General features: G+C 42.7%; 1 protein-coding gene across 3 annotated transcripts in view; it reads left to right on the top strand.

Moving 5' to 3' along the window:
* ABTB3 (ankyrin repeat and BTB domain containing 3) overlaps positions 1-19,602 on the top strand; it is a 168,364-nt gene extending 148,762 nt beyond the window's left edge. For all 3 annotated transcript variants that reach the window (XM_048945145.1, XM_048945139.1, XM_048945153.1), the window contains 6 exons: positions 8,306-8,411; positions 9,188-9,290; positions 10,770-10,851; positions 11,842-11,910; positions 15,047-15,160; positions 18,573-19,602. In XM_048945145.1, the coding sequence (XP_048801102.1) occupies positions 8,306-8,411; positions 9,188-9,290; positions 10,770-10,851; positions 11,842-11,910; positions 15,047-15,160; positions 18,573-18,782 (684 nt within the window). In that variant the 3' untranslated portion in view covers positions 18,783-19,602. The remainder of the gene's footprint in view (positions 1-8,305; positions 8,412-9,187; positions 9,291-10,769; positions 10,852-11,841; positions 11,911-15,046; positions 15,161-18,572) is intronic.
* The last annotated feature ends 4,757 nt before the right edge of the window (positions 19,603-24,359 follow it).

Genomic DNA, 24,359 nt, shown 5'->3' with positions numbered 1-24,359 from the left:
GGGTCCAAATGTGAGAGCTTGGATGGGATCTCTGCCACCACCACTGATGGGAGTGTCCTGGAGCCCAGTAGGTTGGCATTTATATGACAGGACACTGATGATGGAAAGAAAAACAAAAATAATATTTTCTGAAGCTCTGATGCTGGAACACAGAGCGGTAACAAGAATTAGCAAGTCAGGCAAAACTGCCTGAGCTGTAGTTCCTAGAGTTACTGCCTCTCCTAAAGCTGTGAAATAGGAGGGGAAGAACAGTTAATAAATTGCATTTTGGTCAATCACCACTGCACTGAAGCCCTGGGGAAAGACTTCCAAAGGCACAAATGAGGATTTGGTACCCAGCCTCCTGGTGGCTGCCAGTAGGACTGAGCACTTTCATTTCCTTTCATGCCTTTAAATGTTTTTATCAGCTGCCCTGCTCAGAATTGATTTGAGAGTGGAGGAATGAAGTATTTCCATGCAGCTGAGGAAAAGCTACAAGAACAGGCAGATGGCTTTGCCCCCTCTGCTGTCCTGCAATCAGCCCGGATCCCTGCCAAACCAAAGACCAGGCAAGGTGTTCCAGGGGAGGCAGCGGTGATGGAAGGGACTTGGAGAGCCCTGTTTGGGGCACTTCCCTAAGAGAAGGCAAAATTCTGATTTAAAACTTCCAGTGAAGCTGTGTAGTTCACTAAGGGGATTTGGGCCACTGGATGAGGAGGAAAGGCTCTCTTATTTTGGGACTGACTGGCTCTCTGAGGGAGATGAGCTCATGGACAGTCTGCTTAAATTAGTTTGGACAGAGCTGCATGTGACAAAAGCTGGAGACTTTTCTGGGAACAAGTAGCCCTGAGCTAAACTTGGGCTGCTGTAGAGGGTAGAATTAAGTCCCTCCAAGCTAAGATGACATTGGAGATCTTGTGAAAGAAGAAAACAAGAAGGTGCAACTGATTTGCTGCCTGTCAGTATCTGTGTCACATTCTTCATGGCCTGAGGAATCCCTCCAAACTTCTTACTGGGCTCTCTTGTTTGCCTGTAGCCAAGGATGATGTTTGCACTGCCTGAGCTTGTCTCTGAGCTGAATTGACATCCTGCCCCATGTCATAGTGCCCCATATCTGCTTGACTAGTGACTGTAATTGTGGGCTGGTGGCAGCACTGAGTTTGGGCCCCTCAAATGAGAATTTAAGAAGAGTCTGGTGGAGGAAGCACTCAGATTTATGGACTTGTAGTGCTTGAGGTGGGGCTGGCAGGTCAGCCACAGGCAGGCACAGGGATCTCAGGCCTTACCCTCGGGCACAGAGTAGGCTAACCGCATGTGATAACAGCTAATAGCCATTCTCATAAGATGGTGGGCAGCAACCAAAGGGAAGAAAACCTGCGGCTGTCCTGCATGTCCACGTGCATATAGAATCACTGAATAGCTAAGATTGGAAAAGACTTCTCAGATCATCTAGTCTAACCATCAGCATTTGAAAGAGGTTGGTTCTAGATGTCCACTCTGAGGCTCAGTGTGAGCTTGCATTGTAATTAAATCAGCCAGCTCCATCCATGCAGATGGGACAGCTCCATCAACAGCAGTACTGGGTGGTGAGCCAGTTTTGTCCACTGCTTTTTCTGTATGCAGCAACTTAGATCAGATTGTCTATGGCCTAGCTCTTGGAGAAAGAAAATAATCTTTCAATTTCAAGTAAACTCTTGCACAGCCTTCTCCCTCCCACCCCTGCTGTGGGCATGGAGCTGCTGTTTGCCACTTCTTTGAATACTCTGGGGGAACGTATTGGCAAAGTTGGTTAACTGTACATAAAGTGCACATGCTGAAATGTTGTATGAAGCCCCGCCTGGCTCTGGAAGCGCTTTATACCAGGAAACCTTGGCTTCGTACTACAAGTATTGCTGCTAGTGTACTGCCCAGGGCAAAAACGACTTGAAAAATCGTGGTAGGTCCTTCACTGCCCTTTCTCTGTAGCGTTTAGCCTTCCCATCAGGTGCTGTTAGTAGTTTATTTTCAAAAAATAGCCCATTAGTGAGGTGTTGATTACACTGTGCATTAAGACTTGATGAAAGATGCAGGAAACTGTTTGCAAAGGTGTTTCCTCAGAATTCAAAATTCCTGCTGAGCTTCACACACACTCCATATGCATCTGTAGGCAGCTGAAGAAACCCGCAGGAATGCACAGTTATTTGGAAAGTTGAGCCGTTTGAAAAACAGCCATCAATACCATGTTGACAGTTATTTAGAATAAATAACAATTTAAAACAGTAGCCAGTTTTAAAAAATTCTGTAAGAATTCAGGCATGTAGGTATCTTGAGAAACTTTGGCCTATTTAATTTAAAAGCCAAAGCAATCTCTAACCAGTGACTTTGTTGTACGTAATCCAAAATCTCCTAGAAAGTTAAGTATTTAATATATCCTTTCAGAAATAGTAACATGTAGACTCTGTCACAAGTGCATTAACTACTGGAAAAAAATGTTGATGGCTCCAGCAAACAAAAAGCAGTAGGAAAGCCTACAACACCTGCCTGCTCTGTTACAGCAATGTTTAGAAGCTGAACCTTCGGGTGGGTGTTCTTTTTATTGCTGTGGTCTTTCTGGTTTTAATTCCTCTAAAATAAAAATCAGAAAAAGTTTCTCAGAGTAATGCCAACAAACTCAGTTTCTGCTTTTGTGTTCTACAAAGTCCAGGCACAGTGGTCAGCAAACAACATCTTTCCCTAAAGGCTGTACGTGACCTGTAACATGGCATTGGAAAATGAAGGAGTTAAAAAATTCTCTGTCATGTTTCTTGCATCACAGTGGGTTGAAATGACTATTAAGAAAGGTGGGCTTAATGAAACTGGTTTTGCTATACGAAGCCAGACTGTCCTCTTCTGCAGGAAGGGCTTAGGTTATAGGGGAGAGGTACCCTGTAGTATATTTGTTCTCCAGGTAGTATTTCACTTTTCTTGAAAAAATAAAAACCTGGAAATTGAATATTTTGGTCAACAGTTGGAATATTTTAAGTGAAGAAAAGTGTAGGCTTTACACGTAGGAGACAGACACACCGAAACCAGTAATAGAAATAGCCCTGAAGACCTCCACGATCCTAAAATGCCTGCTTACAGGTTTCATGGAGTGGCTGATACCCTCCCGTGTGTTAGTTAATGCTCAGCCTGAGCTCACTGATTGATCTTCTGGCTGAGACTTTGATTTCTTGAAGCAAGTTTCACTGAAAAATTGCAGTGGTCTGTAATGTTGCCCATTGTCATTTGTAGTACTTCTGTGTCTAAACAGTTCAGAATAACCAGGACGCAAGTTATCCACACGTGTACATCATGCATTCTCCGTGTGAGATGTGAACGCCAGGTACCAAGTGGCATTTTAATAACCAACTATTAACCCTGTATTGTGTTTTCATAACACAAATTCAGTTTCATACTAACACAGGTTTGATTTATTTTTTTCCTCCTCTCCGTCTGCCTTCTAAAATGTTTCCCTGCCAGAGGCAGGAGCCGTTTCTTCATTGACAATAAATAACTGCCATGGATGTGACACCTGCCCTGTTATGGGCTCTCACCCAGGGATTAGACCGTGCCCAGGGATCTCAGCTTTTTACATACAATGCACAGCTGTGATATAAAGAGTCTTTTGAAAGGAAGACTTGGCAGCTTTCCCAGAGCTAGCTGAAGGGTCCATTTGTGCCTTACCTGTGATTAATTCCTTTCCGTTTGTATTTGCAGTGGAATGACTTGAGCCCGGCACTAACAAAACCCATTTTGTTATGCAGTTCACTGCCTCTAACTGTGTCTTCAACCTCTGGGGCTTCCCTACCTTTGCAACTGTTGACTAATATGAATTATGTGTGTGCTGTTTAATCATCTAGGAGTGACCCTCTAAAGCGGAATTTAATCAGTTTGGATGCAGCTGGTAAAAAAATGAATTATGCTTGAGAACTGTAGCGGAAGCACCCAGGGAAGGATGACAAAGATTCAGAGAGATGGCAAAGAAAGTCTCGTAGCAGAGTTTGAGTGCTTGAGCTTGGGAGGTCTATGAAAAGCCCTTTCTATTGCCTTAGCACTTATTGACTCTTTATGGGAAGAGGGGAGGGTAAGTAGAGGAATAATTCAAAGGCATCCCAGCCTGTTATGGAAGGAAGTTCATGCATGACTCCTCAGTGGATCTGAGGCATCTTGAGACTTCACTGCTGGAACAGTGTCTGAGGACCACATGCAGAACAGGTGACTGGAAGCAGCACTTCTGCTTCTCTGTGTTTAGCAGAGAGCTGGGTTCTCCCAGCATCCTCAGGACCAGCAAGAGAAAAGTTACCTTTGCCAGCACCCCTGTGCCCTGAGCAGCATGCTTTCTCTGCTTACAGGGCAGATATGTATTAAATGACAAACAGTGAGCCCAGAATTAGAGTGTTATTTTTCAGCTTAACAACGTGTTTGTTTTTGTGGCTTTGTGGTAGAGGAATTCAAGGGCCTGGCATTTTTGGGCTAAGTTGGCAAAGAAGAGCAGCCTAAATTGTTACCACTGTAGAAGGCACTGAGGTGGAGGTGGCGGGGTGTCTTAGACCAGTCAGGATTCCTAGACACTGAGATTTGAGCGACCCAGGGAGGATCAGTGGGGAAACCCATGAAGAAGAGGCAACTAAAGGAAAGTGTGATCTTGCTAGAAAAGCAAAGGGAAATCCTTAGCCTGACTTCTGAATCCAGCCTAGGTTTTGCTTCTTGAGATTTTGTAGCACGAGTCACCAAGATGACACTTATCTTCTGCAGGTACTGGAGAAAACTACTTGGTATGTCCCAGCTGTGTCCAGTACCTTGTAGGACATTTCAGAATGTCTAGGCCAGCTTGAACCCAGTCAGAAGAAATGAAGCAGACTCTTCCATGGGTTGTGCCTAAGTCTTAAGGAGCCTTTCTTGAGTTGTGCTGCCAGACCTTCATCATCAGAAGGGCGTTCAGGAAAAGATACCCCACCCAGTTCTTTACCTCCTCTCAGATCATTCAGTTGTCTCTGCTGTGGCAATTTGAAAAACTTCAGCTTTGCTTCAAAAGAATTTATGAATTCCTTTCACAGTTCAAGTATGGGGAATTCCGTTAGATCTCCTCTGAAGAATGCTTTTAAGTCAGGAGGCCGCATGTATCTACAAAGCAAAGTTGCTTGCTCACCGACCAACTCTCTGCTGGAAGCATTGTCTCCTTAAGAAGATTCACTGTTGTTCCCTGTTCCCTTTAGCCTATTTGTAAACTACCCTGTGGCTAGGTAAATATTTTCATTGTATCTTATGCCAAGCTTTCTTCCCCCTCCCATAAAAGCAGATGCACATGGAGCTCCCTTTGACTGCAAATGCTTGCTCATATCTGAGAGGAAGCTGGCCTTGATCTGGATCTCAGCATCAAGCATCAAGGCAAAATATTTTCTAACTTCAAACCATGGCAAGAAAACAAACAGGTTTGCTTCTCTGGTGTTGATATCACCACCCACAACTGCTGCAGAGAGCTCCTACAGCTGTTCTTACACAATCAGCTGGTAGGGTGATGAATAAGCAGGAAAGAATAATGTTCAGAGCTTAAGTGGGTTGGATGTAGTAACCAAGATAGCTTTGGAGCTTCTTGATATTGGTGCACATATGGTGGAATGTCATCTTCTTTGCTGGAGCAATTCTGATGTACCAGGTTGTTGTCTCCTGTAGTTGTTTCCAGTTGCTTCACGGGCAGCCGACCACAACTTGCTCCAAGAAAAAAAACATTGGGCTTCTGGAAAAGCAAGGATTTTTTTTTCCCCAGCAATGCTGTTGCAGACTGTACCCTTGACGAAGCATCTCTTTTATCTCTCCTCCTTGCTGTTTCTTTCTGCCTGCTTTATTGGAGATGCCAGTAGGCTGCAGGAAGCAGGGCCAGGGCCAAGGCCCTAGGAGGCTTGGCTGTGTGCAGATTTGCATGGGGAGCAGTTGTTCTTTCTTCCTTTCCATGTCTTTTTGGAAGAAAACTTTCTATATTTTGTTAGTGATGACTTTAAATGCTTTGTCTTTCTATCTGAGCGTGTTTCTTAAATCTGTCAACAGAAGCCAAAGGTCTCCAGCCTCCTGTCTGCCAAGTGAAAGCAGTGTCCTGTGTGAGAGCTCTGAAGGTCCATGATGCATAGTGTCTGCCTGCTTGATAGCCCTGTTTCCTTTGACTCATTGATCCTAGTCTCCCTTTCCTTTGTCATTTTTCCCTTTGTTCCATCTTTGTTCTGCACCATAGTGTTCTAAAGCCTCTTTTATGTGAGTGTATCCTATTCTGAGTTAATTAGAGCTTAATCTAGACCAGTTTTCAATGGAGTTGTGGGCAGTCAGTGGCGAGGTGGCTGTACAATGGGCTGGGGTCCACATGCTGTTGCAGGGCTCATCACCCATCTTGTGCTGAGGAGACTGACAGGTTCCCCAGGCTTGTTTGCATGTGACTCGTCCATCATGCCAGTTCAAGTTACAAGTGTGGATCCTCTTCTCAACCCTGCATGGCTGTGGCTGGCTCGTTCCTTCCCAGTCTCAATGCACCTGGACTTCCTGGTCTGCAGTGGGTGAGACCTCTGGCTCCTAATGAGGCACTGGAAGGTTGATATCTGTTCTATTATCAGTGCGTTCCCACGGGCATCCAAGGGAGGAGGAGATGCTTTGTCTTTTTTGACGTATATGTATGTGTAAGTAGGCACTGCTCTTATACCTCTCCTCTTCAGAAGCTTCCCTTCACTCCAAAATACAGTATTAGCCTCATCCTGTGTTGTATTTATTGACATCTTAGTGCCTGCTGCCTCCAGCTCAGACCCTGGTAATCGGCATCCCCCCAGACATGCTCCTCCCTGGCTGACTCAGCCAGCACGGCTTCGGCACAGCCCTTCCGAGCAGAGAAGCAATTGCTCTTTCTGCCCTGTCTGTCTAGAGCTTTCCCCGCATCCCTCCCAATGGCTGAGTCACTTCCTTCTGTAAATCTGGCTTTAAATCTTCCTTTTCTTTTTTTCCCTGTGATTCACTCCCTTTGTGAAGTGATTTGCAGAGCTCCAGCTTTGCCGACGCTGAACAGAGATGCTCCTGGGGCACTGCATCCACGTTGTCCTGGAGCCACAACAGTGAGCACTCACTGGTGGCTGCTCCCATGCCGTGCTGAGTGGTCTCTCTTGGTATCAGTATTTCTTAGTATCTCTCTCTTATCCCAATATTTCTTTCAATATTATGTCTGATGTAGTAATGGGAGCCAACTTCTGCCTGCAGGCGAGTGCATGTAATTTCCTTTGACATCAGTGTGTGCCTATGAAGGCACAGCTCGTTTCCTTTTCCCACCCTGTTTAATTAGATACGGTGCAAGAGTTATTACAGTATCTCTGCCACTCCTCCTCATCCCTTGTGGGATTTAAGGAATTTCTACTTTTAGAACCGAATTGAAATGTGCTCAGAGAAGGAAGACTTCAATTTCTGCTTAATAAGCCTGAAGATATTTTTAGTATAACATCTAAACTCCTCCATTGTTTATATTGTTATAATTTTACTTCCTTACTTGCTTACTTCCTTGGTCTTGGACCATCTAAGCATCTCATTTTTTCATGGTTTCCCAGTATGGAAGGGAATTGCCAACCAACATGGTAGCTGAAAGTCAAGATACTTCATTTTCAGGAATTAGCTGTGTGGCTCCATCAAATTTGATGAGTTCCAGTTACCTTCAGAGACTGGGGTAAAATCTGCAAGAACTTTTGAATCCTGCTATCAGATGTGACTCAGGTGGTTAAGCACTAAATTCATTTCACTGTCATTGAAGTTTAGTCTGGGTAGAGCCGGGGATCTGATTCTGTGAGGTTCTGGTGGTCTCCTCAGAGAAATAATGCCAGGGGTATAAGATCATATTAATGACATGTCTGGGGTTAAATGAGGAGCTTCAGTGGCATTCTGTGATGCTTCTGTCATTCTGTAAAGGAGGGGCTGTGTGTGAGGACGTCGTGCTTGGAAATGTATGCTGGCTGTTTCTAAAACATGAGCAATGACCATTTTCCAAGGAGTAACATAAAGGTATTTTTCATTGAAGTAAGTTTGAAAATGAAATGAAATGGCAAAGGAACATGGCTTATTTGGAAGGGACGGTGGCGTTTGAGTTTGTTGGGAAAATAAGGTCCAAGGAAAGGACGTTCCATTTTACCTGCTTCCTGTAGGGGATGCAACAAACAAGTGGTTTATAATAAGTACCGAACTTCTGGTTTTTAATAAAGTTGCAGCAATCGTATTTTTCAGCTTCAAAACAAACAGCTCTTGAGAATAATCTAGTGTCTCCCTTTGAATACTAAGTTTATCTTGCTTGTGTTTGTTTCCTTTTGCTTAGAACGAAGTGATAAGTCAGCAGCTATCCGTCATTTTCACTCATTGCTACGGACCCTACCCCATTCCAAAGCTTGTGGAAATTAAGCGCAAGCAGACCTCTCGCTTAGGTAAGCATGACTTGAAGATGGTTCTTTGGTTCTCTAAGGAGAGCTATGGGAAATCTGCATTGCAGGCTGAGTGTACAAGTCAGAGAAAATGTGAACTTGGAAGGCAGGACTAGAAAAATGAGAGGCCCTGAGCTTAGCCTGTCCTAAATTCCCACTGAAATCTGTAGGACCATCAGATACTGGAGTGGGACTGTAAACCTGCAAAGATCTGAGTTGCTAATGAGGCTGAAATCACAGCCTAGGGCCCGAAGCCAAATGTCTGTCCATATCTCAAACCATGCGGTTGGCTGTGGGTGACATTGTGGTGGCATGGCACTCCCAGCCCTGCTGGCAGAGGCCAAGTTGGTTTACTGTGACCTAGAGAAGAAGTGAGCCAATTTCCAGGACACTTTTCCCCTTGGCACAAAGTCTTGCCTGCCCTGGGAGAGGGTGAGGGTATGGTCTGAGGGTATTTCTCTGCAGTTTGCTTTGGGGAACAGAGCTGGGAAGCTGTGCCAGCTCCCTGTGGCAGGACTGGCTGGCCATCATCTCAGCAAAGATGACACAGATTCCAAAACTTTGAATTTCCTCAGTCTGAACTCCATATGCCTGACCGTAGGTCTCCTGTCTCAGACTGTCCAAAATAGTTTGATGGGCTTTACTCATTATAAACAATATCCTTTTACACCATTGTTTTCTTTTGTCAAAACAGGAAAATATTATGTACATTCATGAACTCTTCCAAACCAAATTTATTGGTGGTGTGTTTCTTTTTTTTTTCCTTTCTGTAATTCTAGATCCCCATTTTCTTAACAACAAAGAGATGTCAGATGTTACATTTCTGGTGGAAGGAAGACCATTTTATGCGCATAGAGTGCTGCTATTTACTGCATCACCACGGTAAGATGCAGAGACGTTTCCGTTTCTTAGCAAAAATAGAAATTGATTTTGTGTTTTTGTATTTTCATTAGTGTTGTTAAGATTCTTTGAGGGTTAATGGCTCAATCTTCAAGTTTTTCCTAAGCAGCAAATCTCAGCAGCCTATTTCTGATTGATCTGCAGGGCAATAACAAGTGCTTCCATCACTAGATTCCCACCCTGTAAATGCTCCACGCTTCTCGCCATGCAGCTGACTTCATTCTACCAAGGCACATTTGCATGGAGCTCATCACTTTATCCAGCCCTTAAACATAGAGCAGTCTTAATAGTTTGCTTCTTAATAGTCATTTATTCCACGAGCAGCTAAATCTTGTCTTGCATCCATGTACACAATCTCTAGGAGAAACAAGTTACTATCACTTGATTCACTGGGGATTTTACATTTTTTAAAATAAAATTAGATACATATAAAACATGTCATGCTGTATCAAAAGGCAGTACTCATGTTTTCCTCCCCGTGCTCAGAAGGCTGGATGTGGGTCACTCATCTCAGCCTTCAAGAGTATTCCTTTTTCACATTGATCACAAACGGTATTTGTACACAACTTTATAATTAAGGATGTGCAAGCACAATCCGAACTTTAGCTCTAAGCTTATTAAACTGCCTTCAAAATAGAGTTTGTCACTAATAAGATCAAATCAATTGTTATCCATATTTTAATTAAAATGCAGTGATAGTATGGAAGAGGTTATCATCCAGCAAATGCTGGTCTTGATAGATAAACTAAACTTTGCACTGCCTCTAGAAGGTCAGATGAATTATTGACAAGAGAGGGTACAAGGGCAGATGTTTCTGATGGTGCACTCGCCTTCTAATCAAATGAGAATATCTAGCAATAATTAACTTTAGAAGTTTTTTTATCTTGAAACCTATGTCTGAATTTCAGGTTTTGATTATCAGAAAAAGTAGCATACCTAGTTTTCTCTCTTACCACTTCTTACACAATTGTATCAAGCCCGTGTAGAAGCAGTAATCTTAATGTAGTTGTTTTAATGTTTTGTTCAAAACATTTTTGCAGCAGCATAATATAAATAGGCTAAAAATGATCTTCAAATAAAGTAAGTGCGCAGTTTTAAATTTGCAACTTCCTAAACAACCATGTTTCCTTCAAGCAAAAAAAAAAAAAGAAAAGAAAACAAGAAGTTTGATTTTGTGATATGCATCTTTCCGGTATCTGAATCTCCTGTATGCATTTTTTCTATTGTGGTATCAGAAGTATTTTTCCAAAATTTCAAATTGAAACCTCCTAAAAGAGAGGCTTCTTCCTTTCAATTTGAACTTTATTTTGTGTAACTGTCTGAATCCTGATGCATTTCAGTGACAAATCCATTCGTTTCAGTGTACTGTTTTTGCAAGAGCTGATGCTGTCCTTCCACTCTGCCATAGTTTTCCACGTAGATAATTGGGCTGGTATTTCAATCTTGCTCCTTTCTATTTAGGTTTAAAGCATTGCTGTCTAGCAAGCCCTCAACTGATAGTACTTGTATTGAGATCAACTATGTGAAGTACCCCATCTTTCAGGTAAAGTCAGTTCTCACATTGAATTTGAATGGAACATAGAAACATTGTACGTGCCCTGTCTGAACTAATACAAATATGTTTGATAAGCATATAGCTCAGAGTAGTGGTTTCATGAGCACAGAATCCATCTCCTTGCATACACTAAGCTGCATAGTGCTATTGATAGCAAATGTCATGCCCAACCAGATTCAATAGCATACATTTCACTTATACAGGGTATGCAGATAAAGCAGAGCATGTCATCGGGACGTACTTGGTTCTTTTTTCTCTTGCTGACTTTTTCTGTATTTAATGGACAGGCTTCCAGGCACAGTTCATTTGCTTCTTTAGCAATGTTGTTCAATCAATTTTTTTTGCCATGAAAATACAGAGTATTTTCTGTAGCATATACTTGTATATGTGTCGCTTCCCTTGAGTCAGAGCCCAGGCAGTTCCATGTATCAGCTGTTACAGATGAAGATATTTCCCAGCTCACTACAGTGACTTTAAACCTGCTGGAAGCTCACTGCAGAGAGATCTTAGTTGTCTCGTATTGCAGTGCAAAGCCTCCACAATTATTTATTGTCACCCATGCATGCCCTCCCACAGCTGAGTGGAGGTGTTGGTCCCATTGCCAAGGGGGAATAAAGGAATAATCGTTATATATGCTTTATTATCCTGAATAAATGATGCACTGTACACATTGGAAAAGATATTGAAAAGTCAGAATGAATTAACCAGCTTTCTGCACAATGTTTAGGCTTCAAGAAGAAGCATGGACAACATGGCTGGCAAGGGTTAAGAATACCCACGAGAAAGAACTATTGAACTGTGCAGGGAGAGAGAGAGAATAACCAAGTGTATGTTGAAATTAGGAGGATTTGGCCAGTTTTATTTATGTATCCTTAGTGATGTTGGAGAGCCTCTGGTGTTATCTGCAATCTCTACATCATTCCTTTCTTCCTTTGTCGTTGACTGTTTTTTATAAACACTGCCTTTGTTTTGTTACAGTTGGTTATGCAGTATCTGTATTATGGAGGTGCAGAGTCACTCTTGATTAAAAACAATGAAATTATGGAGGTAAGATACATTTGGGTTAATTTCAGGGAGAACAATGCTAAATGATCTGTTTACTGTTTACCCAAGGGTACCTGACAACTGGGCAAGACATGAGCACTCCTGTGAGAGACATCACTGCCTCCCGCTGAGTGCCCAGAGTGCCCAGGTAGAAAAATAAAGATCACCAAACAAAATAGTTTGTCTGAAATAAAAATATCTACTGAGATGATTTGTGAGGCTCTTTCAAGGAAATGCAAAGCAGGTGTTACCAGTATCTGGAAACTATTCTCAGCAGCATATCTGGAAACAGCTCCCAGCAGCATAATACTTTGTCTTTTCTGTCTCTCAGCCTGTAGGTGAGGTGCTCTGTTGAGTTGGGCCAGTGAGCTTCTCTACAGCACTCTTACTTTTGGCTTATTAGCCCAGGCTTATGTGTTCATATCTTTCTTCCAGAGATTATTATTTGCTACTTTCTTACTGTATGTTAAAGTCCATTGCCATTGTGCCCATTTGCAGTACCCACACCAAGCCCTCTGGAACCGATTGAAACTTCAGCATAATCACATGTCCATAACCTCTATGGATGTTAGATCCTTCTCTTCCGGATACTGTATGCTGTCATTACCGTCTCTGATCCACTTAACAATTCCAATTCAACAGAACTAAGATAGATTAGAGCAAATCTGTGGTAGTCACTCAGGAGCTTTCCTGTTGACAATTAACTAATGGTAGCCAAAAGGGATACAGGACAATAAGGGCTAAAATAAGAGCTACTGCCCCTATGATCTTTTATTATTGCCTACATGAGTTAATCTGTCCCTATCATAGAGTGATAGAATAGTTTGGGTTGGAAGGGACCTTTAAGATCTTCTAGTTCAACCCCCCCACTATCGGCGGAGAAACTTCCCACTAGACCAGGCTGCTTAAAGCCCCATCCAGCCTGGTCTTGAATGCCTTACGGGTGGGGGTATCCACAACCTTGGTGGGCAGTCTGTTCCAGTATCTTACCACCCTCACAGTAAAGAATTTCTTCCTAATACCTAGTCTAAATCTGCCTTCTTCCAGTTTAAAACTATTTCCCCTCATCCAGTCACTATATGCCCTACAAAAGGTCCCTCCCCAACTTTCCTGTAGGTCTCTTTCAGGTAGTAGATGGCCACTATAAGGACTCCCCAGAGCCTTTTCTTCTCCAGGCTGAAGAGCCCCAGAGCTCTCTATGACACTGCTGTTCAGAGCACTGATGTGGGGTTTGACTCTTACCAAAATACCGCTAACTGTAAATTGGGAACTGCTTTTCTTTGGGGTACAAAGTGGCTGAAACGAAGCAGTTATGATGGATACAGGCACATCCGTATATGAATCTTGCTGGCAACCAGAGGATGAAACTGGTCAGGACTGAGATCATCCCTGTGCACTGCAGATGGTGGACCCACACTGACTTTCTGAGTTGTACAGGGAAAGGTCACTGATTCTCTCATTCACAGATTTGAAAACAGCTCCTTAAATTCCTGGCCCTTTCTGAAATAAGGGGAGTTTCAGACTAAAAAGCGCAACGGCTTTGTAGTGATGCATACATAATCACCTAGGTTGTTAAAAAGTTGGTGCTGCAGTTCAGCTGGCTGCTTGCTCTACTTTTATGCATCTCAAAACTTCTGTGACTCCAGAATGTATGGCTGATTGATTGATCTGTTGATAACAGATCTGGCTACGGTTCCTCACAGTTTAAAGTAATTACAAACCAGCACGTGACTGCTTGAGCCACAGAGGCAGCTGGAATAGGATTTAGCTTTATCTTTCAAAACTGCATTTAGCAACTTGCCTTATTACAAATATGATAACAAGAAGCACCAGAAATACTCCAAAGAAATCTTTGCTGCAATTCATAATTGAGGCCAGCTGGCTGCTATCACATCAGCACTGCAGATTTCCAGCACTTGGATTTATTTATGGGACTAAAGCAGAACTTGAATGGACTGCATAGGGGAAGTAAGAATAATGTTATGGTAGTTTGAGGGTTTTGTTCCCCAGCGCTCCTAGCTAGAAGCATAAGGGCCATTCTGGGAATCATGAGAAGACTGTGTCCTGAAGTTTGTGTTGGTAAAGCCCTTATAAACACCAGAACCTGTGACCAGCTCAGCCTGAAAGGACCTTCCTGGGTTAGAGCAAGGTGTAAAGCAGTGAAGAACCTCAGTCTGCTTTCTGAACCAGAGCAGAGAGCCAGAAGCAATGAGGACTGTGGAAAATCAGAAAATGAAGCTCACTCCAACTGTAAGAGGACAGAAAAGGAGCATTAGGGGCAATCCAATGGAAATCAGCTGGAGAGGGCACAATTTAAGCCAGGTTTTCATGCTGCAGGCTTCAGGTTATGTTTACTGTGCCATGCAGAGATCTCCAGAGCAGTGCCAGTCCAGGCTGCCTACCCTGGGTGGGCATGGGACCAAAGAGAAAGGTCAGTGTGAGTCCTGATGGCACAAGAGTGTAGTGTTACGGATGCACAACCCTCATGTTAGTGGTGGCCTCACATCAAGCTGGTTCTCAGTCATTTGGAGCCAGGTAGCATTTCAGACCCATGGCCTAGACATAACCTTGCTGCTGCTGATGAGATAGAGCAAGGAGCATGTGAAGACCTGACTCCGTTTCCCTGAGCCTTCTGAGGTGAGAAGTTTGAAGTTTATTGCCTCTCTAGGTTTTTAAGACTACCTAGGGTGGTTATTGTCATCTGGTTTGAATTCTTCTATTCTCATGGTCCTGGCCCTTCTGCTGACATCCTCACATCAAACCCAGGTGTTCAGTTTCAGCCAGATCTTGAGGAACAGTTGAATCCAAGCCTTCCTTTCTTGGAATGTTGCTGCAGATCCCTATTTGCACGTTTGCAGAGTGACAAGGACCCTCCAATCTGCCTCTTCTTGACACACACAAATCCCTGTCCCAAGGCCAGCATATGGACCTGAACAGGCTGTGGTGGTCCCTCTATGTCCACCTTCTCACAGCAGGATCTAGAGGAGACAACAGCAACCCTCTCATTCTGACTGACTGTCAGTGGTCAGTGCTTTAACTCAGACTGAAGCAGGGGCAGAGAAAAACTATAATGAAGCAGTAAAGAATCAATGTGTATTGCTCAGCAGTTTTGACTATTCTTTCTTTCCTATTTTTTTAGCTTCTCTCTGCTGCTAAATTTTTCCAGCTTGAAGCTTTACAACGACACTGTGAGATCATTTGTGCAAAAAGCATTAATACAGAAAACTGCGTGGATATTTATAATCATGCCAAGGTAAAAATGACCACACATGCATGTTAGTTGGTCTGTCCTCATGCTTGTAGTATAAGTAGTAATGCATATGTCATGTGCTTACTATGTTTGTTGCATATTTAGCATTTGTCATTCCTGTACTGGGACTGTAAAAAGGTACTGGGAGAGTGACAGTCCCTAATCATGTCTAAGAATGTCTTGGCAACTTCTCACCCTCCTACTATCCTCCAATGGTTCAGACTCTACTGGCAGGTCTGTATCTTACCACAGCGATCCAAATTGCTAAGTTACTCAACAGGAGTCACCTAACTGAGTAAGATATCTCTTTTTCACCTTCCAGGCTGCATTTCCTCTTAAAGTTCCTGTTGCCTCCTGCCTAAACCCCACAGTGCTGGTGACAGCTTTTCAATATATGAAAATGCCACATTGTCAAAGTGTAGTGTCTCACAGCCATGCAAGCACAGTAGTGAGAATTTTATGTCTTGGAGAGGGGACTGGAATTAAATCATTTATTTAGCTTGTGTGGATGCCATTAGGCATAAAAGTGTGGCATGTTTTGACCTAGAATAGCCATGTGGACGAGTTTCAGTTTTTCCCCTCATTTACTAAGTAGTAAGTTTTGGAAGATGGAAATGATACAAAAATAGTTGCAATAAATAATTTTAAAACAATCCTTGAATGATTTTCCTCACATGGACTACATGAAAATGTTTGTAGTGTGGTACTGAGGTTTGACTGAACAGAATAATCCTGCAGATTGCTCCAAGCCTCTGCAAATCTGACCTCCATTCCAGTCAGCTATTTCCTACATTGAGTAGTAACATTAGATCTCGATGTACAGATACCATGCAATCAGTGTTTGATATAGCATAAAGTTCCACTTAAAATGAATAAAAAATGACGTGTATTTGCAGGACCACTTATTGTAATAGGAAATAAAATCACCAGTGCAGTACTCTCAAAAAATTCTTCATTCATCTTCAAGGTCATGAGGGAACTTCTCAATTTATATTGCTATTACCAAAAGTAAATGGAACAATTTTGTTTTAAAAATGCTTTCTTTGGGTTGTGAAATATGGTTGTATCCTGATTGAAGAATGTTCTTATACCAAGCTTTAGACTTGTCTGAGGGACTTCTACACTGCCAGTGCTGGCACTGAAGAAATCCAGTGTTCCAGTGGCTAAATCTGGTTCCTGTTTTCCAGTAAGGGCTTCAGCCTGCAAGTTTCCTGTGCCTTTATCTCTCAGTAGAGTCAGTGCAAATGGTTTACTTGAGAGGTTTTTAAGGCCAGGGTCATGTTTGCATTGACATGTAGCACATTACAGAGATAGCTAAGCTAGCTGTGAGTGAAATCCTGACTTCTGGAATTGGTTAATCTACATCACTTCAGAGCTCCTCTAATTGACCCTGCTTCCAGTAAATTACCAGGGCTAAGCTTCATACTTCTATACCTAGAAGGTTTTCAGAACATGAACTAACACATTTAAAGCTAGTTCAAATACTTCTCCTCCGTGCTGTTTGAAGAGTAGACTACTCCATCTTTTTGCTTCTGGTCTGTGTGTTGTGCAGCTTACTAAGCTGAGCCCAGTTTGTTCTGCTCAGAATGCTCCCACCACACTGCAGCTTCATTACTTGTTTATGTGAATGGCACATGGCAGAAGAGACCAGATGTCCTCATGAAGCAGGGGAGCTCTCAGGCAGTTCAGACACACTGGCAAGCACACTGTCTGCCTTTCCATTTCATAGGTACAATGTAGTCCTCGTTACTTTGCAAGATCAGATGCACCTGCAGGAAGTCAGGAGATGCTGAGATCTGCTTTTCCAGGTGAAAATGTACAAGCAAGGTGACCTGGACACAGGGAGCACAGTCTTTCTCATCACAATTAAGACCTGATTTGGTGGAAGCATAGGATGAAGCGAGAACAGATTTGGAACACTGTGGTAGGGGCATATGTTATAGGAGAGGAGTGTTTATCAGTGTGAAGAGATGTAGGAATGAGAGTTTAGAGCCTTGGGTTAAGGAGGTGAAGTACTGCTAGAAATGTGAGAGAATGTGGATTTTGTCTCACTTGCAATTTAAAAATGGAATGGAAAATATTAAATTGTCTGTGATTTTCTGTTCATAGTATTGCAACATCTACGAAGGCAGTTTTTTGATCAGCATCACTTTCAGGGCTTCATTTACACATTACCTCCAGAAAAAGATGAAGTCACCAGGCAAATAGGACTTATAATGGTGACTGATCAGTTACCACCAGAAACCAGTTGTTTTTCACTTAAAGTCTCAGAAAAATCAATTGGAGTGTCAAGTATTTGTCTAAAACACTCAGTGCTTGCACAGCTTGCAAGCTGAGCCTCAGAACAAGCCTGACCAAAAAAAAAAAGAAAGAAAAGAAAAGAAAAGAAAAATACAGCATTTACTCAATACTGTGGATATAATAAAATAATGAATAGAGATAAATGGCATTTCAGAGAAGAATAGAGATTCAAACATGTGCTATCACACCCAGGTGCAAAATAATGCACTCATAATTTGTTGAAAACCTACGTGGTTTGAAATTGAAATTTCCTCTGGAAGATAGAACCTACCTTGTCCTAATATATGTTCCTTCTCTCATTTTTTAACATTTTCCACTCTTAGCTCCAAACATAACGTTAAGGTGGTGTAGGATAACAGTGCTGTGCAGTTGTTACAGTCTGGACCCAAAGCTATGAAATTTCCCAGCAGTCCTAGCCTCACAGATGCACCCCAGAGCCAAAGATTCATGCTTTTCTCAGAGCTCAGACTCAGCAGGAGCTTACCTGCACAGGAGGATGTGCTGAGCTGTGCTCTGTACACTCACATAGCTTAAATTCCTGTGTATCATGGCTGTAGTGCTTGCGTGACTGCAGGAACTAACCAGTGGGTGATGACCACTATGAGTCACCCATCAAATGGCCAGTATGGGTCATTGTGGTTTGCTCACACATCCAAGGGTTGCTCACACTTAGCCTCCATTCCTCCTCCAGAGATCCCCCAAAGCTGTTACTTTACACAACAGGCTTCTGCAGTCAACAATCCTACTCTTGCTAAGGATGGAGTTTATGAAACTCAAAGGTCGCTTGTAGTTCTTCCTAAAGTCATGGGCTTAGGATGTGGCTACTGGCATGAAATCATAGGTCTGGTGAACTCAGTGGTAAAATTCATAGCTATTTCTAAGGGACCAAAGCTTCATCTTCTGAACATTGAATTTGTAACCATTGGTATAAAATCATTGGTATAAAATACTGTTTGATTAACTTGTGCCCCTGCAACATGCTTGTCTGTAAGTGTTAACTAGGCCAGCGTGAAAGGCTCAGCTTGTGCGTTTGTTTATGTACAGATCCTAGCACTGTTCTTGCTGATGAGGTTTTATCAGAATGGTTATCTTTCTCCAATTTCCCTTCTTGTAGTTTCTCGGAGTCACAGAACTATCTTCCTATTGCGAAGGCTACTTTCTAAAAAATATGATGGTCCTCATTGAAAACGAAGCTTTCAAGCAGCTGTTGTATGACAAGAACGGAGAAACGTCTGGTCAGAATGTACTACAGGACTTACAGAGGACGTTGGCCACAAGGATTCAGTCAATCCATTTATCTTCTTCAAAGGGCTCCATTGTATAAAGCTGAGGAAGACGGTAACGCTCTAATAAAGACCCTGCAAGTTAAGTCTCCTGTTGCAGTTGCTTAAATGAATACACACAAAATAGATTCTACTTCACATCCAAATAGTTCCGTGTTGGCCAAAGGTGCTGCGCTGAGGCTTCCACCTCATTTGGATGAGGGAATATGGAAAACATAGCTCCTGTATGCATCTGAGCAACAGGCCTACCAGAGCGTCCAGTGCATCGGTGTTGTGCCCAAATTCTGAACACAAAAGTGTAGTCGTGGAGCTAGATGCCAACAAAAGCCAGAACTCACATCAGTGAACAGCAGCAGCCCCTGCCTGAGCGGTGGTGCCATGGAACACCTGAATTGACCAATTACACATTTAAGGCAAATGTTCCATCGTTTCCCATTTAAGAACTATATCTATCCCGGAGTCCATTATACACTTAAAAAATGTAAGAACTGTTGTTGCTGTTGAGCAAAGATGGATTGTGTTAAGAGAGTGGGTAAGACTGTTACAACTGAGGAAATATACATACTGGCAGATTTTTAGGGGTGGGAACTTTTTAAATTGTTCATAAAAATAATGGGGTGGCCTTGTAGTTTAAAAACTATTTCTTAAGCTTAAAATTTCATTTTCAACAGTTGTGTTTGAGAATCTATGTAACATGTTTTGTTTTTTAAATGGTTAAAATGTACATTGTGTAAACACACATATGATCGAGTTTTGCTTGTATTCTTTCCTAAAGTGGTATAATCTTGCCTACAGGCTATGGTTACACCAAAGAGGTACATTACCCAGGCTATCTCTAATACAGTAGTTGAGGGGGGGGGGCAGGAAAACTGCATGCTTCTTGTGATTTGGGGTTAAAAGCAATGACAAACTCAACATGCATTTGCATGGTGACTGTACCTGTGAAATGTTTTGTTTGTGCTTCGTTTTGCCAAGACAAATGCAATGTTACTTCTTGTCAAACTCCATTTGTAAAATCAGCATATTATTTTACTCAGTGCAGTTGGTTGTGATATGATACCCCCAGAGACCTTCTCAAGATGCTGATTTCTGTTTGTTACAGTGAAGGGATAATAACAGATCTTTCTTCTAGTGATGTGTCGATTACTTTGCTACTGATCAGAGATTGTGTCCGAGTTTAGACTTTTTTAAATTATAATTAAATATGTACTATAGAATGATTTCTCACTGTATCCTGAGAATGTATAGGTTATCCACAATGCAGGGTTTGGGTGAGGTGGGATGGAGGGTGCGATTTAATGTCCAAACTTCATTTGTTTTGCAACCTGTTGTTAGCAAGACAGATCTGCTCTGGGCCACAACATTCCTGATGTTCTGTCTTTGAATAATGCTTTTCATGAATCTTTTGACTTAAAACACAGAGAAGACCACAGCAAGATGCAAGCAGAGATATTGCCTTTTCCGTGGCAAAGTGACATTAATGTATTTATTTTCTAGCATGCTGTTCAGAAGCTGTGCCCAGCTCATAGACTCTAGACATTTTATTTTGATGGTGCATGGTAGCCTCTTGTTCTTCTGTTGAAGTATCTACGTGGGGTGCTCTTCCTTGTTGATGGTTTTGGGCATGCTCAGAGAACACAGATTCAGCTTTAGTTATCCACATGGTAGGAAGCTGTTTTATGCCTTGAGGTGTTGAGCGTCCCGTGTGCTTGGTCTTTTAATGCCTGTACAGTTTCTGCAAGAAAGTACAAAAATGTCTGAACTGATGCTAATGTCTTAGAGACACGGCAGGTCAGTCAGTTAGACCTTTTGTTTTCCTGCCTAGCAGATGTTCACACAGGATGTTGTTGAGAACATTCAGGTAACGACAGCTTTTTGTGAAGGTTGTGATAGTGGAGAAGCATGACTGTGGCTGATGGAGCAACACCATGCAGGGTGCTTGTTGTCATTCACTGTGCCTCCTCATCCAAGGAAAGCCATCCCTCGTGCTATTGATAGCAAGGCAGGAGCAGACCTCATCCCACAGCTTCATGCTTTAAAGTAGGAAAGTTTTTCAGACAATAATCATGATATTAAATTTTTTCCCTTGGGTACATGTGTAGCATCCAGTGAAGTCATCAAGAGTTGCATACGTCCATACGCACATACGTCCATAGGCAGAGTACCTTTTTCTGAGAAACAAGCACATAGCTGTACCTTTTGATAGGCAGTCTGGTGTTGGATGTTATAATGGCAGCCAGAAGTGTTGTGCCTCTGTTTCCTGCTCAAATATTCATAGTGTTTGGTAAGAGGATAGAGTCCTGTGTGCATACCTTCTCCTTGAAGGTGATGGTTTTTGAGCATGAGTAGGAACCTGCCTTGGACTTAGTGGGAGGGAAATCCTGATAACTGTGCTAGCTGTTCTCCTGATAAGTTGAATTGAGACTATCTGTGGTAACATTCACTGGTTTTTATTTCAGAGATGAAGGACTTACTATGTTCTTTGGTGCCTATACATGAACTTCATGGACATCATGTTTGGGTCCTCCAGGGGAAAATAAGAGGTTTTCCTGTAGCAGCACAGTGCCCATCTCCAGGCTCACACTGCAGTGTCTGTGTGCAGCACTGCTGGTCCACATGTTGCTGTGTCCCTGTGCTCCTCTGCATTCTTGTGAGTCTGGGGTTTGACAAAGCGTGGCACCCGCTGCCACCACCAGATCTGCTTTGCTGATCTTTAGCAAACAGTAGGAGCAAAGGACCCCAATGACCTGTCATTCAGAGCTGTTGCACGATCCACCATCTCCACCAAACCCATCATCAGAAAGGTTTCTGATACAGACTGTTCAGAAATTCTTTGCTGCAAATCAAAACGCTTTTTCTTCCAGCCTCAATCAAGAGGAAGAACAGATGATCCATGGCCTTTTTACAGAATTATTCTGCGTATGAAAGGAATTATCATACCTCCCTCACTTTAAGTCTTCCTTAGTCCTTTCAGGTAATATTTTCTAAGCCTCTGATTTTTGCTGTCTTTCCCCTCATGTCTTCCCAGCTTCCCAGAATGTTCTGCTCCTGTGGGGGATTTATACAGCAACAAGCAAGGCTCAGAAACTGTCTCATGAGTTTTACGTAGAGCATATATCCCAGAATATTTTCTACATCCCATGGCTGATTTTCATCCACCTTGCATTACAATTCCTGAGTGACTTACAGCTGCTGTCCCAGGAGCTCCCTTTTTTAGGTGCATGTTTGTTTACTCCACCTTCCCAAGTTTTAACACTTTCAGCTTGTCTTTATTAAATTTGTTCTGGTTTAATTGGGGCAATTTCCCCAGTTCATCAAAATCAATTTCAATTCCGATCCCGTCTCCCGGCCTGTTTCATAATCTCCTGGTTTTGTGATATGTGGTTTCATGCATGGATTCCCCATTCCATTAATCTGGGGCTGGGGGAAGGGCTCTATTGCAAATGTAATCTAAAAAGCAGTGTGAGTTTCAGTGGGTGCCTGTGACCACCATCCCTATCAGATACGGCTCTTTCCATCAGAGCATTTTATTAGGAATTTTTAGAGAGATGATGTTACCACTTTAGAAAATAAATAGCCTTCTGCTTCTTTAGTCTTTGCACAAGTTGCTATAATTTCCAAATTTTGAGGGGAAAATACGGCCTCGAATCTTCTCCAGCTGCTCTAGGTAAAATGGAAAAAAAAAAACCAAAATCCTTAGAAAAATGTGTGATTTTTTTTCCTTTTTTAATAATAATTTCCCAGACTACAGAGGGTGAAGGGCTGCTTTTGTTCTTTCCATGTGCCTTTCTTATACAAGCCCCATGCTGTATTCTTTGAGACTTGCAGTCATCCTATCCTTGCCTCACTGCAGATCTTTCCCTCTGTCTCCCTTTGCTTCCAGAACTTCCTCTCGTTTCCACTATGCCTCATGTGCTGCCAGCTTCCAGACTTCCCAATTTATAACTCTGGAGCCCCACTGGACCCCTTCCCAAGCCCAGAGATGCTAGCTGCGTTCTCCCGAATGGGCGATTTCCCAAGAGCAAGCTTCAGAGCTGGGAAAAGGATGGGGAATGCATGAGGGCAAAGGTTTTGGACATCAGAGAGAAAGGCTGGTATTCTTTTCAGGACAGATTTCAGCACTGTCTGCTCCTTTCTCAATTTTTCCCTGCTCTGTTCCTTAAGCCTGCTGTCCTCTTAGCACAGCTGGCAGCCAGATGCTCTCCATCCTGGAGCAGGGCCAGTTTTGTAACGGCAAAGACTTTTTCCCAGCTAAAGCTTTGCTTGCCTGGACTCAGTTTCCGAGTAGATTTGTGCAAACGTCTGTTAAAAGACAGAGGAAACATTCTTAAAGAGGTGTGGGAGCTTAGTAGCCAGCCTGCTGTTGGCACAGTGCGAGCTGCTTGCTGAACGTCCACGTGCTGCTTTTGACACTGAGCCTCCTGTACTGAATAGCCACTGCCTCCAGCTCCGTACCGAGTGCTTGTATGTGTTCTGGGTGCAGTGTGATCTGCTGGTGGCTTTGGGGGACACGATGTGCTGCCTTGTGGAGGTTAAAAGGAATAAAAAACCCTCGTTTTGTACTGCAGTAAGTTGGTATGGTGAGAAGAAAGAATGGGCACCTCTTCTTTGTCCCAGACCTGCCCCACATCAGGGGAAGGTTCTGCTATTGCAGATTGCCGCTAAGCCCACAGGGACTCAGGTGTGCAGGATGCTATTTAAGGGCTTCATTTTTTTAATGTTCATAAGAAATAGAGGTGTTGGAGTTCACACACATATATCCTTGAGGCAAGACAGCCATGTTAACAAAAGGGCTGTTCCTAATCCTGTTGTCCACGGGCTAGATCCCAGAAGCAGCAAAGGTCCTGCAAAGCTTCTAGAAATTAGCTGTAGGTATTTGCTGCCTCTTAAGAGCTGGCTCTGTTTTTAAAAACTATTCCAGAAAGGTGACATCCTGAAGCCCGCATTCATTAGGGCTGCTCTGAAGTCAGTGAATGATTTCTTTTTTTTGATGAACGACAGTTACCTGAAGTCAAAGACTTGAAGTTAGTTTGTTTGACAAAGTGTCTTTCATGTGAGGAAGGAAGCGCTTTGCAGAAATGAAGTGCCTGACGTTGCTTTCATCCCCTAGCCCAGAGATGCAGGTCTGTTGAGATACATAATCATAATAAAAAAGGCTGCTTAGGATTTGTCCTAATATTTAATAAACCAGCTTTCAGAAAGTTCGCTTTGAAACAGCAGTCAAATAATATCTGAAACCCCATCAATGAGAACATCTCTAATGGTGCTTATTCTTTAACATCTTATTATAAGGCAAGTTTTGTTGTCTTCAGTGGGTGCAAATGGGCTGCCAGCTCTGAGCCAGTATCCATGTTTCAGTAGACTCACACCTGACCTACAGTGTCTAACTGCCCTCCAAGGGCAAAAAGTGCATCTGAGTCTTGGGCTGAGAGCGATGAGCTGTGAGACCACTGCTGAAAGCACTGCAAATACAGTGCCCAAACCTGAAGGAAAAAATCTGGAAATGTGTTGAAGAAAATAAGCATTTGTCAGCTGTCTTCAGTGAGCTTAAAAACTGGAGAAGTAAGCTTTGGATGGGGGGACTGGATTTTTGTTGTTGTTGCCTTTAAATTGTCATG

Source organism: Lagopus muta, chromosome 1 (genome assembly GCF_023343835.1).
Source record: "Lagopus muta isolate bLagMut1 chromosome 1, bLagMut1 primary, whole genome shotgun sequence".
Taxonomy (NCBI): Eukaryota; Metazoa; Chordata; class Aves; order Galliformes; family Phasianidae; genus Lagopus; species Lagopus muta.
The sequence above is the reverse complement of the archived record's forward strand: the minus strand, read 5'-3'. Positions and strand labels throughout refer to the sequence as shown.